Source organism: Salvelinus fontinalis, chromosome 40, assembly GCF_029448725.1.
Source record: "Salvelinus fontinalis isolate EN_2023a chromosome 40, ASM2944872v1, whole genome shotgun sequence".
NCBI lineage: Eukaryota > Metazoa > Chordata > Actinopteri > Salmoniformes > Salmonidae > Salvelinus > Salvelinus fontinalis.
This window is the reverse complement of record NC_074704.1, coordinates 928,338-946,344: the sequence shown is the minus strand read 5'-3', so window position 1 is coordinate 946,344 and position 18,007 is coordinate 928,338. Positions and strand designations below refer to the sequence as shown.

At 40.8% G+C, this 18,007-nt stretch overlaps 2 protein-coding genes across 3 annotated transcripts in view; both read left to right on the top strand.

Annotated features, from left to right (window-relative positions):
• LOC129839544 (zinc finger protein 239-like) overlaps positions 1-1,879 on the top strand; it is a 126,626-nt gene extending 124,747 nt beyond the window's left edge. The window contains exon 3 of the mRNA XM_055907064.1: positions 717-1,879. Within this exon, the coding sequence (XP_055763039.1) occupies positions 717-718 (2 nt within the window). The 3' untranslated portion in view covers positions 719-1,879. The remainder of the gene's footprint in view (positions 1-716) is intronic.
• A 1,995-nt stretch (positions 1,880-3,874) lies between these two features.
• LOC129839536 (zinc finger protein 883-like) overlaps positions 3,875-18,007 on the top strand; it is a 35,566-nt gene continuing 21,433 nt past the window's right edge. Inside the window, exons 1-2 of one of the 2 annotated variants that reach the window (XM_055907051.1) lie at positions 3,875-4,730; positions 11,380-16,591. In XM_055907051.1, the coding sequence (XP_055763026.1) occupies positions 4,121-4,730; positions 11,380-12,725 (1,956 nt within the window). In that variant the 5' untranslated portion in view covers positions 3,875-4,120 and the 3' untranslated portion in view covers positions 12,726-16,591. Of the gene's footprint in view, positions 4,731-11,379; positions 16,592-18,007 lie in introns of those variants that run through there. The other variant, XM_055907052.1, reaches the window with a different exon arrangement.

The window sequence follows — 18,007 nt, the reverse complement described above, 5'->3', positions numbered from 1 at the left end:
GGAAACAGTGATGTGTTATTCATAATAACTTGGGTTTGACTTCCTTATTGCTTTCATAACATGATGATTGTTATATTATAAAGGTGCAGGTGGTCGGAGAGGCAGATAGCAAGGTTTATACAACTCCCCTCTGTTCCAAACCAAATGTTAGGCTAGAAGCCATGGGTTAATGATGATCGTATGCTGCTATGCCTTTCTTCCAGTGGAGATTAGTTTATATAAATTGCCTGGCAGGGCTGTGGGACAGTGGATATTAGTTTATAAATGGCCTGGCAGGGCTGTGGGAAAGTGGAGATTAGTTTATAAATGGCTTGGCTGGGCTGTGGGAAAGTGGAGATTAGTTTATAAATGGCCTGGCAGGGCTGTGGGACAGTGGAGATTAGTTTATAAATGGCTTGGCTGGGCTGTGGGAAAGTGGAGATTAGTTTATAAATGGCCTGGCAGGGCTGTGGGACAGTGGAGAGGAGTTTATAAATGGCCTGGCTGGGCTGTGGGACAGTAGATTTTTAGGGATAATTCAAATGGAACTGTTAACAGGTATTACCAGTGGATTATCGTGAATAACTAACAGCTACCAACCAATCAGCATCCACAATCCAAACTACCCATTTTATAATAAGGGATCTAGACTGGATTAAAGCTCATAGGGAGACAGTTTAAAAATGTGGAGGTTTTATTCAGGTCTCTGTTTAACAAAATACTCTTGTCTTTGACAGGAGAGAGACCAGACTCTCATTTTGACAGCGAAAAGAGTCCTTCATTGGAACCAGACCCAGAGACGCCCAAACCAGCAAAACAACATCACTGCTCTCAGTGTGGAAAGAGATTTATCCAGTCATCGCATCTGAAAGATCATAAGAGAATACACACAGGAGAAAAACTGTTCCAATGCTCTCAGTGTGGAAAGAGTTTTACCCATTTAGGGTATCTGAAATCACACGAGAGGAGGCACTCAGTAGAGAAGCCTTTCCACTGTTCCCAGTGTGAAAAGAGCTTTACACAGTTAGGGCAACTGGAAAAACATAAAAGAATACACACTGGAGAGAAGCCCTATCTCTGCTCCCACTGTGGTAAGAGTTTTACCCAATCAGGTACCTTGAAATCACATGAGAGAACACACTCTGTGGAGAAGCCTTTCCAATGCTCTCAGTGTGGAATGGCGTTTGCCCAATCAGGTACCCTGAAATCACATGAGAGAACACACTCTGTAGAGAAGCCTTTCCAATGCTCTCTGTGTGGAAAGGGTTTTACCCAGATGGGGAGCCTGAAAAAGCATGATAGAACACACACAGGGGAGAAGCCTTTCCAATGCTCTCAGTGTGGAAAAGGTTTTACCCAGATAGGGAGCCTGAAAGGTCATCAAAGAACACAACACATACAGGGAAGAAGTCTTATCACTGCCCCCAGTGTGAAAATTATTCTAATTTATCCGGCTAGAGCACCTGACAGAACATAATATAACACACACATGGGAGAAGCCTTTCCAATGCTCCCAGTGTGGGGAAGGGTTTTACCCAGAGAAGCTTGCTGAAAAGCCATGAAAGAACACATACAGGGGAGTAGTGACGGGGAAGCGAAGCGTTTAGTTTTTCCAGACAATTGTGTCAAAAATAGGTACATTACTCAATGCTTTGATCAATCACAGTGTACACTATTGGCACCTGCTGGTCTAAACCATTTAGAGCAGGCTAATGATTGTAGAGGACATCCCACGCCCCATAGCAGGCGCATGCGTTTTTGTCTTCTACCAAACCAATCAGGTGGAAACTAAGCTTGTGACTGTTTTTTGTTTGTCACATGAAATCAAATTAGTACAAAGCAGGACTCGAATATAAATGTTTTATTTCAAAACATGAGCTGAATATGGAGTCCGTTTCAATGTATACACACTGTTATTAAATTGTCATTTTCTAACTCTGGTTCTGTGTTTCATGTGTGTGTGTGTCATTCCTCAAGGACTACAGAAAATTGAGGGCCGTTTCAACGTGATGCATTTGCTCCAATCGCTGGTCCTCTGATGATTTATATCTTACAGAGTGGCTTTGAGGGAATAGTCTGGTCACAACTGGTTAATGTTGAACTTGGATAAGAAGTCTCCTAGGCTATATCTAATCTGTATGATATATCATATTTTACATGGATAAGAAGTTGTTTAGGCTAGATCTAATCTGTAGGATATTTAAAATGTTTATATTCGACCTGGCTGAGTTGTTGTTATTGTCTGAGTTAATTTAGTTTCTTCCCCTATAAATGAAAATATACTACATACCTACAACCTGGGGATTCACATTTTCCCGAGAATCTACCAAGATTCCCAAGAGTCCAGGGACATACCACACAAATCAGAAGTGCCCATTTAAAGTGTTTAAAACTTTTGTGGTGTTGATAGCACAAACCATGTTGAAACGCTCGAAGTCGGTTATCTTTTGCTGATTGGTTGTAAACTGGCACAGAAACCTGTTTCTGGAATATTCATTGCATGTATTTGATATAGTTATAAGGAATAGTATGTTCACATCTTACAGATTGTGGGCCATTGTGTGCTTTAGTATAAATAAATGTGAAATGTATTGCTGTTCAGCATCTACATGGAGACAATTATTATCTGTAAGCAGTGAGGAAAACCCCTTACTTTGAAATGAATTGTTATGACATTGAATTGTGTCATAAAGGCCAAGTCCACTAATACAGGTGTCATAAAGGCCCAGTCCACTAATACAGGTGTCATAAAGGCCCAGTCCACTAATACAGGTGTCATAAAGGCCCAGTCCACTAATACAGGTGTCATAAAGGCCCAGTCCACTAATACAGGTGTCATAAAGGCCCAGTCCACTAATACAGGTGTCAAAGGCCCAGTCCACTAATACAGGTGTCATAAAGGCCCAGTCCACTAATACAGGTGTCATAAAGGCCCAGTCCACTAATACAGGTGTCATAAAGGCCCAGTCCACTACTACAGGTGTCATAAAGGCCCAGTCCACTACTACAGGTGTCATAAAGGCCCAGTCCACTACTACAGGTGTCATAAAGGCCCAGTCCACTAATACAGGTGTCATAAAGGCCCAGTCCACTACTACAGGTGTCATAAAGGCCCAGTCCACTAATACAGGTGTCATAAAGGCCCAGTCCACTACTTATATGTTTATTTTTTATTAATATTTGTTATTTTTCAGGTGGTGCTGCAACACCCTCAGCACCCAAACTTCCCACGGCTGTGATCGAGAACTCAGATTTCTCTGCAATGTAGGTAAACTAATGACAACACCATCTATATTGCTCCATTACACTAATATCTCCCAGTGCCTCAAACCGAGGAGAAAATAAAAGTTGATCAACTCAAACAAACCCGGCCATAATGTCAACCTGTGCATGAGAGGAAGCCATGTCCGAGTTAAATAAGCAGTGTGTCAAGAAGCAGCGCGGCTTGGTGGCGCGGCATGGCTTTCGACCTTCGCCTCTCTCTCTGCACAGGAGATGCAGCGATGGGACAAGACTGTAACTATCAATTCTAAATAAAAAGAGAAAAAGGGATTTAGAAAAAATGGAACTGGATTATTTCGTAATAACGACATATTACGAGAAAGATCATCTTATAAAAAGAAATAACAAAATCATGGATTATTTCATTATAACGAGTTATTGAATTATTTCCTAATAACGTGATCTTATCTCGTCGATATATATATTTTTTTATCGGAGTGGCGGCATACGCCACCGTACTTCTCTTTGTATGTCGCAATATAATATTACTATTTAATAAAAAATAAACACATTTTTAATTCTCTCAACTGCGTTTTCCACTTTAGTCAGCAGATGGCGACGTGTGTATTTCAGGTGAAGCTACCAGCGTGACGTATAATCTAGTGGACAGGAAGCGTCTTCAACAACAACAGCTAGTCATCCACCTCGGTAGCTTGCTAGCTAATAGCCGAAACACTAAAATTCTTGAGCCACTGTCGGTGTATATTAGCCACTGTGTTTTAAACACATGTCTGTCGTATAGCTGGTTGCCGCATTTAATCTAATTTTACGTTGCTAGTAGTCAGCTAGCTGACTGGTTAAATCAGCAGTAGCACTAGGCTAATCATTAATGCTAACCAGCTAACGTTAGCTAGCTACCATGAGTTCACTAAACTACTCCACCCCTGCTAAAGAAGAAGAGGTCTGCTGGACGGAGAAAGAATTTCTCGTGAAAGAGGAGACGGAAGAAGAGGCTGTTACAATAAAACAAGAAGTAGAGGATGATGCTGTTACAGTGAAAGAAGAAGCTTACAGCCTGAAGGAGGAGAAAGAGCAGGATGCAGTGTTTGGAGTGAAAGAGGAGGGGCAGTTGGCGGTCACAGTGAAAGAAGTGTTTGGAGTGAAAGAGGAAGGGGAGTTGGCGGTCACAGTGGAAGAAGTGTTTGGAGTGAAAGAGGAGGGGGAGTTGGCGGTCACAGTGGAAGAAGTGTTTGGAGTGAAAGAGGAAGGGGAGTTGGCGGTCACAGTGGAAGAAGTGTTTGGAGTGAAAGAGGAGGGGGAGTTGGCGGTCACAGTGGAAGAAATGTTTGGAGTGAAGGAGGAGGGGGAGTTGGCGGTCACAGTGGAAGAAGTGTTTGGAGTGAAGGAGGAGGGGGAGTTGGCGGTCAAAGTGGAAGAAGTGTTTGGAGTGAAGGAGGAAGGGGAGATTACTGTCACATTGGATGAGGAAGAGGGAGAATTAGAGAAGACTGGAAATCTGATTAACACCAGTAAGTACCATCTTAAAAAACAGGGCCACAAATTCTGCAGTTGTTGAACTAATGACTGGTTTTTAAAAGAGCATTCTACACTTGACTATGTTGTTCTGTATTGTAGGAACTGTTTAAAGGTACACAGAGTGGTGGTCAACCAACCAAACGTTAATGGATAAAGGGCTTCCCATTATATTACCTACACATTCACAATTCATAAAATGGATATCAACAATCCTTCCCCCATTCCTGTACAAAAAGCATCTAGACATGACAACCCCATAGATCTAGTCAACTATATGGTTTCCAACAGAGGGCATTTGTATAACCCTTGCTACAGTGACTAATGATAGTCTGCATTTTGCTGCCCCAAAAGTAAAACAAAAAAAAAGGGATTACATTTGATATTTGTTCCTACTTACCTACACAATCTGCTCCACATTTCCAAAGTGAAAGAAACATTATATATATATATATATATTTTTTTTTTAAATGTTTTAATTACAAATTCACCCCAGAGTGAATACTTGGTTGAAGCACCCTTTGGAGAAAATACAGGTGTGGAATCATTATGAAGATAATTCTTCCAACTTTCATAACTCTTAGGTCAATATACTGTTACAGTGCATTTGGGAAGTACTCTTAGGTTAATATACTGTTACAGTGCATCCAGGAAGTACTCTTAGATCAATATACTGTTACAGTGCATTTGGGAAGTACTCTTAGGTCAATATACTGTTACAGTGCATTTGAGAAGTACTCTTAGGTTAATATACTGTACAGTGCATTTGGGAAGTATTCAGACCCCTTGACTATTTCTACATTTTGTTACATTACAGCCTTATTCTAAAAGGGATTAAATAAATAAAAAGTATCATCAATCTACACACATTACCCCATAATGACTAAACGAAAACAGGTTTTTAGAAATGTTTGCAAATGTATTAAAAATAAAAAACACATACCTTATTTATATAAGTATTCAGACCCTTTGCTGTGAGACTCAATTGAGCTCAGGTGCATCCTGTTTCCATTGATCATCCTTCAGATGTTTCTACAACTTGATTGGAGTCCACCTGTGGTAAATGCAATTGATTGGACATGATTTGGAAAGGCACACACCTGTCTATATAAGGTCCCATAGTTGAAAGTGCATATCAGAGTAAAAAACCAAGCCATGAGGTCGAAGGAATTGTCAGTAGAGCTCAGAGACAGGATTGTGTCGAGGCACAGATCTGGGGAAGGGTACCAAAAATTGTCTGCACCACTGGTCCCCAAGAACACAGTGGCCTCCATCATTCTTAAATGGAGGAAGTTTGGAACCACCAAGACTCTTCCTAGAGCTGGCTTCCCAGCCAAACTGTGCAATCAGGGGAGAAGGGCCTTGGTCAGGGAGGTGACCAAGAACCCGATGGTCATTCTGACAGAAATCCAGAGTTCCTCTGTGGAGATGGGAGAACCTTCCAGAAGGACAACCATCTCTGCAGCACTCCACCAATCAGGCCCTTATGGTAGTGGCCAGACGGAAGCCACTCCTCAGTTAAAGGCACATGACAGCCCGCTTGGAGTTTGCCAAAAGGCACTGAAAGACTCTCAGACCATGAGAAACAAGATTCTCTGGTCTGATGAAACCAAGATTGAACTCTTTGGCCTGAATGCCAAGCAACACGTCTGGAGGAAACCGCAGAGCGTCATGAAGTGACGCTCCCCATCCAACCTGACAGAGCTTGAGAGGATCTACAGAGAAGAATGGGAGAAACTCCCCAAATACAGGTGTGCCAAGCTTGTAGCATCATACCCAAGAAAACTCGAGGCTGTAATCGCTGCCAAAGGTGCTTCAACAAAGTCCTGAAAAGGGTCTGAATACTTATGTAAATGTAATATTTCATTTTTTTTTGTGCAAAAATGTCTAAAAACCTGTTTTTGCTTTGTCATTATTGAGTATTGTGTGTAGATTGATGAGGGAAAAAAACAACAATTTAATCAATTTTAGAATAAAGCTGTAACGTAAAACAAGAAAAGTAACGGGGTCTGAATACTTTCCGAATGCACTGTATGGCCACACTATATCCTCTGCTGGAAGGATGAAATAAAACTCATTTAGGGGAGACGAGGGGCAGTTATAAAACTTTGGAATGTCTCCAAACAGAAACAAGATAAACTGATGAATCTCATCCAGTACATGTCCATTTAGATTCACTTCCTGTTTGGAAGTTTCAGACAAACATCTCACTATTTTCAAATGTTTGTTTTTTAGGGGTGAATGTCGTTCCCCCCCCCCCCCGCCGGCTTTATTTTCCTTATACTGTCCTGAACATTAATGTCCAAGAATTCAAACTAGCATGATTTCCATCACTATCTGTTGGCTAAAGATGATTGACATGTTCCGCTATTGTTGTCTCTTGCTAGGCACGTGAGGTGTTGTCATGACAGCCGGGTTGTTAATACCTTGTTACAATTGCCCCCAAAGCAGTGTTAACATTGCCCTAAGCCAAGCAGCCAACTTATGAAAACAACTAGTGATTTTAACTTTATGATAGTATAAATTATACATGAATGATCATATACTCACTTTAACTAGCCTTGGGGTCCTGTAGAATCAAACAAGTTGAACGATCATATACTCACTTTAACCAGCCTTGGGGTCCTGTATCAACCAAACAAGTTGAACGATCATATACTCACTTTAACCAGCCTTGGGGTCCTGTAGAAGTCAAACAAGTTGAACGATCATATACTCACTTTAACCAGCCTTGGGGTCCTGTATCAGCCAAACAAGTTGAATGATCATATACTCACTTTAACCAGCCTTGGGGTCCTGTAGAATCAAACAAGTTGAACGATCATATACTCACTTTAACTAGCCTTGGGGTCCTGTATCAGCCAAACAAGTTGAATGATCATATACTCACTTTAACTAGCCTTGGGGTCCTGTATCAGCCAAACAAGTTGAACGATCATATACTCACTTTAACCAGCCTTGGGGTCCTGTATCAGCCAAACAAGTTGAACGATCATATACTCACTTTAACCAGCCTTGGGGTCATGTATCAGCCAAACAAGTTGAACGATCATATACTCACTTTAACCAGCCTTGGGGTCATGTATCAACCAAACAAGTTGAACGATCATATACTCACTTTAACCAGCCTTGGGGTCCTGTATCAGCCAAACAAGTTGAACGATCATATACTCACTTTAACCAGCATTGGGGTCATGTAGAAACCAAATAAGTTGAACGATCAAATACTCACTTTAACCAGCCTTGGGGTCCTGTATCAACCAAACAAGTTCTTAACAGATATGGGAACCATGATGGCCATCAGACAGATGTTTTGAGAGGAACTGAATGGCAATGCAAAAACAGGGCTGTTAATGTAAATATTGGTGATGTACATAAAAATACGTATATTTCTATCAAAATCATTACATATGTCTATGATAATTCATAAACATGAATGGTTTTGAAGTTAAGTAAATTTCTTTAGTAAAAAATTTCGGTGTTACATTTGACCCCCAGCGACTGTTACAATTGGCCCTGGCACGGGGGGGCAAATGTAAAGTCCAGACTTCTCGGACTGAAATCAATATTGTGATCTGACTGTTTTATGCACAGACCTATAAATGGTATGAATGATTATGAGACAGATTATGAGACAGATTGACGTTTGTTATATAAAACAATGAATTTGCCTAGTTCAAGTGTTTCTGAGAAATTGAGTAAAACACACCAAAAAAGTACAATTGCCCGTTACCTCTCCTACTCATTAAAATCATGTTTTTAATGAAAACATGTAGGTGAACTTTTTAAAATGTTTTCTAAATGCAATAAGGCACTCAAACCTGTGGATTATGATGAATAACACACTAACAACAGCCCTTGTGTTATTCATGATAATTCACAAATTCACCTGCCTTAATGTGTAAATTAAATAACCTGAGGCAAGCTTTTTATATATATATATATATATATATATATATATATATATATATATAATTTAAAAAACAAACATTTAATCCAGATCAAAATGATCCTTCCTCGTCTTGATTCTGTCCTCTTCATCATTTGAAAAGAAACTGAAAGGAAACATTCCAACCAAATGTCCTGGAATCAGACATGAGTCGGTGGTGATACTAAAAGGCTGTATTTGATTTATTTTTTACATTTTTTATTTCACCTTTATTTAACCAGGTAGGCTAGTTGAGAACAAGTTCTCATTTTACAACTGCGACCTGGCCAAGATAAAGCAAAGCAGTGCGACACAAACAACACAGAGTTACACATGGAATAAACAAACATACAGTCAATAATACAATAGAAAAAGTCTATATACAGTGTGTGCAAATGTGTTAGGATAAGGGAGGTAAGGCAATAAATAGGCCATAGTGGCGAAATAATTACAATATGGCAATTAAACACTGGAATGGTAGATGTGCAGAAGATGAGTGTGCAAGTAGAGATACTGGGGTGCAAAGGAGCAAAATAAATAACAGTGGGGATGAGGTAGTTGGATGGGCTATTTACAGATGGGCTATGTACAGGTTCAGTGATCTGTGAGCTGCTCTGACAGCTGGTGCTTAAAGTTAGTGAGGGAGATATGAGTCTCCAGCTTCAGTGATTTTTGCAGTTCGTTCCAGTCATTGGCAGCAGAGAACTGGAAGGAAAGGCGGCCAAAGGAGGAACTGGCTTTGGGGGTGACAAGTGAAATATGCTTGCTGGAGCGCGTGCTACGGGTGGGTGCTGCTATGGTGACCAGTGAGCTGAGATAAGGTGGGGCTTTACCTAGCAGAGACTTGTAGATGACCTGGAGCCAGTGGGTTTGGCGCCGAATATGAAGCGAGGGCCAGCCAACGAGAGCATACAGGTCGCAGTGGTGGGTAGAATATGGGGCTTTGGTGACAAAACAGATGGCACTGTGATAGACTGCATCAAATTTGCTGAGTAGAGTGTTGGAGGCTATTTTGTAAACAACATTGTCGAGGATCGGTAGGATAGTCAGTTTTACGAGGGTATGTTTGGCAGCATGAGTGAAGGATGCTTTGTTGCGAAATAGGAAGCTGATTCTAGATATAATTTTGGATTGGAGATGCTTAATATCAGTCTGGAAGGAGAGTTTACAGTCTAACCAGACACCTAGGTATTTGTAGTTGTCCACATATTCTAAGTCAGATCCGTCCAGAGTAGTGATGCTAGTCGGGCGGGCAGGTGTGATGTGGTATCATAGATATTTCAATACGATCAGTATCTATTATTTTAGGCTATAACCTAAACAACTAAGGACTTAAAGACACCATTGATATTTTAAAAACAAATGATGTAGAGCTTAAAATCACGTTTAAAAAATATATATATATTTTGCTCTCGTGGGATGTTGAGTATAGACTCATTGAGGGGTTGATTATTAGTTGACAAGTAGAATCAGGTGTCTGGAGCCACATAAAATGTGTGTTGTTGGGGGTATTGGAGGACTGGAGTTGGGAACCACTGACATAGAGGATGATGTCATCCTCCTGAGAAGGATGAGCTGTCCAATCAGCAGTCTACTTGCATGAATATTTTTTAGGACCTTTATACGCCCACACCGTTCCGTTGTTGTTGTACGCCCACACCATTCCAACACAGAAAAGCTGCTTTTTAACTTATTTACAATTTTTTGGATAGGAAAACTATTTAACTCATATTGTACTTATTAATAGGTCATATTTCGTAGAAATCTGGAAACAGTGGACAGTTACTTTAAATAAGCTAGGTAACTTTATTATTAGCAATGTTAGCTTATCTTATCAAGCTAGCTAAAATCGTATAAGTTGAAGAATTGGTCTGACTTCAAAAGCACTTGAATCACAATCATGTCGGACTTCCCAGTTTCCCAGGAGCACATGAATGCCCCATAGTTCCACCATGTCATAGAAAACACAGGTGCTCTGATTGTACACATATTTGATTAATGCAACATATTTTTGTGTGAATATAATTCAAATGTGGAATGCCATTAGTGGATGTTCATTATATACATCTACATGATGTATTGTTACAACATGTAGGAGCAGTATAGACCTAGTCTGTTCATTATATACATCTACATGATGTATTGGTACACCATGTAGGAGCAGTATAGACCTAGTCTGTTCATTATATACATCTACATGATGTATTGTTACACGATGTAGGAGCAGTATAGACCTAGTCTGTTCATTATATACATCTACATGATGTATTGGTACACCATGTAGGAGCAGTATAGACCTAGTCTGTTCATTATATACATCTACATGATGTATTGTTACACCATGTAGGAGCAGTATAGACCTAGTCTGTTCATTATATACATCTACATGATGTATTGGTACACCATGTAGGAGCAGTATAGACCTAGTCTGTTCATTATTTACATCTACATGATGTATTGTTACACCATGTAGGAGCAGTATAGACCTAGTCTGTTCATTATATACATCTACATGAGGTATTGTTACACCATGTAGGAACAGTATAGACCTAGTCCGTTTTATTTTTTCTGTAGTGAGGCATCTTGATGTACCAGTACACCCCCTGGACAGGACACTAGTCCAGGGCCTTATCCCCAATCTATCTCCTAAATGCTGAGTGCCAAACACAGATACATTAGTGTTAAACTAAATAGTCTCCTATTTTTGTCTTTGGCAGGAGAGAGACCAGACTCTCATTCTGACAGTGGGAAGACTCCTTCAGGCGATTTAGAGCCAGAGATGTCCAAACCAGCGAGACAACACCACTGCTCTCAGTGTGGAAAGACATATACCAGGTTATGGAACCTGAAAAGGCATGAGAGAACACACACAGGAGAACATCCTTTCAAATGCTGCCAGTGTGGAATGTGTTTTACCCGGTTAGGGTACCTTAAAGACCATAAGAGAACACACACAGGAGAGAAGCCTTACCACTGCTCTCAGTGTGGGAAGAGTTGCACCCAGTTAGGGAATTTGAGAACGCATGAGAGAATACACACAGGAGAGAAGCTTAACCAATGCACTAAATGTAGAAAGCGATTTTCCTCTTCCGAATACCTGAAAATGCATAAGACAATACATTCAGGCGAGACACTTTATAACTGTTCTCAGTGTGCAAAGAGTTTTACCCGATTAGGGTCCCTGAAACGACATGAGAGAACACACACAGGGAAAAAGTCTTTCCACTGCTCCCTGTGTGGAAAGTGTTTTACTGAGTTAGGTAACCTGAAAAAACATGAGAGGACACACTCAGGAGAAAAGTCGAGTTTTTCCTCATTGGATTATCTGAAAAAACATAAAATAATTCACTCTGGAGTACCACCTTACCAGTGCTCAGACTGTGGGAAGAGATTTAGCCGATTAAACCACCTGAGACGGCATGGGAGAACACACTCAGGAGAGAAGCCCTATCAATGCTCCCAGTGTGGAAAGAGTTTTACCCAAGTTGCACACTTGAAATACCATAAAAGAACACACACGGGAGAAAAACCTTACCATTGCTCCCAGTGTGGAAAGAATTTCACCATGTCATGTAACCTGAAAAAACATGAGAGAATACACTCAGGAGACAAGCCCTATCAATGCTCTCAGTGTGGAAAAACGTTTACCCAGCTAGGGGACATGAAAAAACATAAGAGAATACACACAGGAGAAAAACCCTACCACTGCTCACACTGTGAAAAGAGATTTACCTCATCAGGGGACCTGAAAAAGCATAAGAGGACACACACAGGAGAAAAACCTTACCATTGCTCCCAGTGTGGAAAGAGTTTCTCAGAGTCAAGTAACATGAAACAACATGAGAGAATACACTCAGGAGAGAAGCCCTACCACTGTTCCCACTGTGAAAAGAGTTTTACCTCATCTGGGACCTTGAAATATCATGAGCTAACACACTCTGCAATGAAGCGTTTCCAGGGTGCTCATTGTGAAAGGAGTTTTAAGAAGTTAGGGAAGCTGAAGCAGCATAAGAAAATACACACTAGGGAGCAGCCTTTTGGAACTGCTCCCACTGTGGAATGACATGTACCTGGTTAAGGCAACTGAAATTACATGAAAGAATCCACACCGGAGAGAAACCTTACCAATGCTTCCAGTGTGGAAAGATATTTACCCAGTTAGGGAAAGACCATGAGGTAACACACACAAGGGAGATTCCTTACCACTGCTCATATTGTGGAAACAAATTCTTCACATCACATGGACACAAAGTGCATCAGGGTGCACACATACGGCTCCCACACTCTGCTCACAACATTGACACAGATACAATGGCACTTGTAGGGGCGGCATCGTAGCCTAGTGGTTCGAGCGTTGGACTAGTAACCGAAAGGTTGCAAGTTCGAATCCCTGAGCTGACAAGGTACAAATCTATCGTTCTGCCCCTGAAACAAGGCAGTTAACCCACTGTTCCTAGGCTGTCATTGAAAGTAAGAATTTGTTCTTTTAACTGACTTGCCTAGTTAAATAAAGGTAAAACATTTTTTTTAAAGAACTGCCCGTACACTGACAGACACCATAATGAGACTGATACAATGTTGCGATCTCTATGAGACAGAGTCTGAGGAAGTGGATATAATCTCCTTATCAGTAAAATGAACAAACTTGTAAAATATTGATGACTATAAAAGACCAGATCTTTGGAGTAGTTAGAAGGGCGGAGCTGGCTACTGTACCGGGAGACATTTTGGGTCTTAAAAGGGAGGAGCTGGCTACTGTACCGGGAGACATTTTGGGTCTTAGAAGGTGTCTCAGCTTCTGGGAGGATCTGGCTATTGTACCGGGAGCCATTTTTAATATTTTTTGGCAAAGACATACACACTCATGGTAAGCATTTTTATGACTCTAGGTGAGTAGAAAAATATTTTCTGCCATGTCAGTGTCTGGAGTAATATTCACCGTTCTTTCTGCCATGTCAGTGTCTGGAATAATATTCACCATTCTTTCTGCCATGTCAGTGTCTGGAATAATATTCACCATTCTTTCTGCCATGTCAGTGTCTGGAATAATATTCACCATTCTTTCTGCCATGTCAGTGTCTGGAATAATATTCACCATTCTTTCTGCCATGTCAGTGTCTGGAATAATATTCACCATTCTTTCTGCCATGTCAGTGTCTGGAATAATATTCACCATTCTTTCTGCCATGTCAGTGTCTGGAATAATATTCACCATTCTTTCTGCCATGTCAGTGTCTGGAATAATATTCACCATTCTTTCTGCCATGTCAGTGTCTGGAATAATATTCACCATTCTTTCTGCCATGTCAGTGTCTGGAATAATATTCACCATTCTTTCTGCCATGTCAGTGTCTGGAATAATATTCACCATTCTTTCTGCCATGTCAGTGTCTGGAATAATATTCACCATTCTTTCTGCCATGTCAGTGTCTGGAATAATATTCACCATTCTTTCTGCCATGTCAGTGTCTGGAATAATATTCACCATTCTTTCTGCCATGTCAGTGTCTGGAATAATATTCACCATTCTTTCTGCCATGTCAGTGTCTGGAATAATATTCACCATTCTTTCTGCCATGTCAGTGTCTGGAATAATATTCACCATTCTTTCTGCCATGTCAGTGTCTGGAATAATATTCACCATTCTTTCTGCCATGTCAGTGTCTGGAATAATATTCACCATTCTTTCTGCCATGTCAGTGTCTGGAATAATATTCACCATTCTTTCTGCCATGTCAATGTCTGGAATAATATTCACCATTATTTCTGCCATGAGTCATTTATAAGCAGTGGTGTACAGTACTTAAGTAAAAATACTTGAAGTACTACTTTAGTCGTATTTGGGGGGTATCTGTACTTTTACTTCACTACATTCCTAAAGAAAAGAATGTACTTTTTACTCCATACATTTTCCCTGACACCCAAAAGTACTTGTTAAATTTTGAATGCTCAGCTGGACAGGAAAATATTGTAATTCACACACTTATCAAGAGAACATCCCTGGTCATCCCTACTACCTCTGATCTGGTGGACTCACTAAACACACGCTTCATTTGTAAATGCTGTCTGAGTGTAAATTTAAGAAACAATAAAATCGTGCCGTCCGGTTTGCTTAATATAAGGAATTTGAAATGATTTATACTTTAACTTTTGATAGTTAAGTATATTTTGGCAATTACATTTACTGTTGACACTTCAGTATATTTTAAAACCAAATACTTTTACTCAAGTAGAATTTCACTGGGTGACTTTCGCTTGAGTAATTTTCTATGAAAGTGTCTTTTACTTTTACTCTAGTATAACAATTGGGTACTTTTTCCAACACTGTTTGAGTCATATTCTTAAAAAAAAAAAAAGACAATATCAGCACACTGTTAAACACTAATTTGCCATTGATGAACAATAACCTACTCACCAGTTATTGCAGGTCAATTTTTCAGGATCCAATCTGTCTTTTTTTTTCTCTACCTATCTTCTTCTCCACGTTTAGCTTTGAAACCTACAATTGTTCAAATGAAATAAGTTCAATGTGTCAAATAATTCTCCAAAGTCATAATGACACAGCCAGATATTTAAATGTGAGTTGGGTCTGAAGATGACTTGGGCTTAGCTGTACAACGCTACAAATAATACAAACATATACATACTGTACCGCAGCCATCGACCAACAGAACGGACATTCCCATCTGAAACAGTACTGTACCACAGCCATCAACCAACAGAACGGACATTCCCATCTGAAACAGGACTGTACCACAGCCATCGACCAACAGAACGGACATTCCCATCTGAAACAGGACTGTACCATAGCCATCGACCAACAGAACGGACATTCCCATCTGAAACAGGACTGTACCACAGCCATCGACAAACAGAACGGACATTCCCATCTGAAACAGGACTGTACCACAGCCATCGACCAACAGAACGGACATTCCCATCTGAAACAGGACTGTACCACAGCCATCGACCAACAGAACGGACATTCCCATCTGAAACAGTACTGTACCACAGCCATCGACCAACAGAACGGACATTCCCATCTGAAACAGGACTGTACCACAGCCATCGACAAACAGAACGGACATTCCCATCTGAAACAGGACTGTACCACAGCCATCGACCAACAGAACGGACATTCCCATCTGAAACAGGACTGTACCACAGCCATCGACAAACAGAACGGACATTCCCATCTGAAACAGGACTGTACCACAGCCATCGACCAACAGAACGGACATTCCCATCTGAAACAGGACTGTACCACAGCCATCGACAAACAGAACGGACATTCCCATCTGAAACAGGACTGTACCACAGCCATCGACAAACAGAACGGACATTCCCATCTGAAACAGGACTGTACCACAGCCATCGACCAACAGAACGGACATTCCCATCTGAAAGTGTTGGTTTGGGTGAACAGCAACAAGCCTCTTTTCACATGTACAGTGCCTTCAGAAAGTATTCACACCCCTTGACTTTTTTCACATTTTGTTGTGTTACAGCCTGAATTTTAAATGGTTTAAATGTACTTTTTTTGTGTGTCTCTGGCACACAATATCCCATAATGTCAAGGTGGAATAATGTTTTTTGACATTTTTACAAATTGATTTAATAATTAAAAGCTTAAAAATCTTGAATCAATAAGTATTCAATCCCTTTGTTATGGCAAGCCTAAATTAGTTCACGAGTAGAAATGTGCTTAAAAGTCACATAAGTTGCATGGACTCTGTGTGCAGTAAGAGTGTTTATCATGATTTTTGAATGACTGCCTCATCTCTGTACCCTACACATACAATTATCAGTAAGGTCCCTCAGTCGAACAGTGAATTTCAAACATAGATTCAACCACAAAGATCTGTGAGGTTTTCCAATTCATCACAAAGAAGGTAGATGGGTAAAAATAATAAAATCAGACATTGAATATCCCTTTGAGCATGGTGAAGTTATTAATTACACTTTGGATGGTTTATCAACACACCCAGTCACTACAAAGATACAGGTGTCCTCCTTAACTCGGTTGCCGGAGAGGAAGGAAACCACTCAGGGATTTCACCATGAGGCCAATTTTATTTGATGTATTTTATTTCACCTTTATTTAACCCAGGTAGGCCAGTTGAGAACAAGTTCTCATATACAAGATGGGTTGCCAATGCAGTGGATTTGGATTTGGATTTAATATGGAGTGCCAGATCTGAGATACGAATAATATTACTACATAGATCATACACGTAACGTTAGCTAGCTAGCCAGCCAGCCAGCTAGCTAACAGTACACTTTAACTTGAAATGAAAACCACATTGACAAAATTAGAAACGTAATATCGGAAAATATAGCTAGCTAGACTCTCTTACCCGTATACATGGATGGACGCTTCTCCCTCTCTGTCATGGATGCCATGGTTTCCCTTAGTTTGAAGATGTAATCCGGAGACAGGTGTTTTATACAACAGCCTTCTGTGTGTTCTCTTTTCGACTCCGTCTGCATATTTGCAATCAAACGCCATACTTTTCTCCATCTCCTTAGCTATCATACTCTAATTCCACTGATTTCAAAACTCGGTCCTCCAGACAGTGGAGAGCAACACTGATGGAGTTCTACTACAACCATGCCACTCATTATCTCAGCCAATCATGGCTAGCAGGAAGGTTTGCTTGTCTTTTTTCTGTGGCTAAACCAACTAGGTTCACATTTAACAATTGTATTCGTATTTACAGATGGCATACAAGTTTGTTATTAAGGCACATGAAAGTTCACGTGTTCAAGAAGGCATTTCTGCTTAAAAAAACAAACACACACAAACAAACACAAACACATTTTTTACCAGGTGGAGTGGCGAGAATCTGTCTCCTCACCACGTGCTCTCACCACTGGTGTCCCCCAGGGCTCTGTTCTAGGCCCTCTCCTATTCTCGCTATACACCAAGTCACTTGGCTCTGTCATAACCTCACATGGTCTCTCCTATCATTGCTATGCAGACGACACACAATTAATCTTCTCCTTTCCCCCTTCTGATGACCAGGTGGCGAATCGCATCTCTGCATGTCTAGCAGACATATCAGTGTGGATGACGGATCACCACCTCAAGCTGAACCTCGGCAAGACGGAGCTGCTCTTCCTCCCGGGGAAGGACTGCCCGTTCCATGATCTCGCCATCACGGTTGACAACTCCATTGTGTCCTCCTCCCAGAGCGCTAAGAACCTTGGCGTGATCCTGGACAACACCCTGTCGTTCTCAACTAACATCAAGGCGGTGGCCCGTTCCTGTAGGTTCATGCTCTACAACATCTGCAGAGTACGACCCTGCCTCACACAGGAAGCGGCGCAGGTCCTAATCCAGGC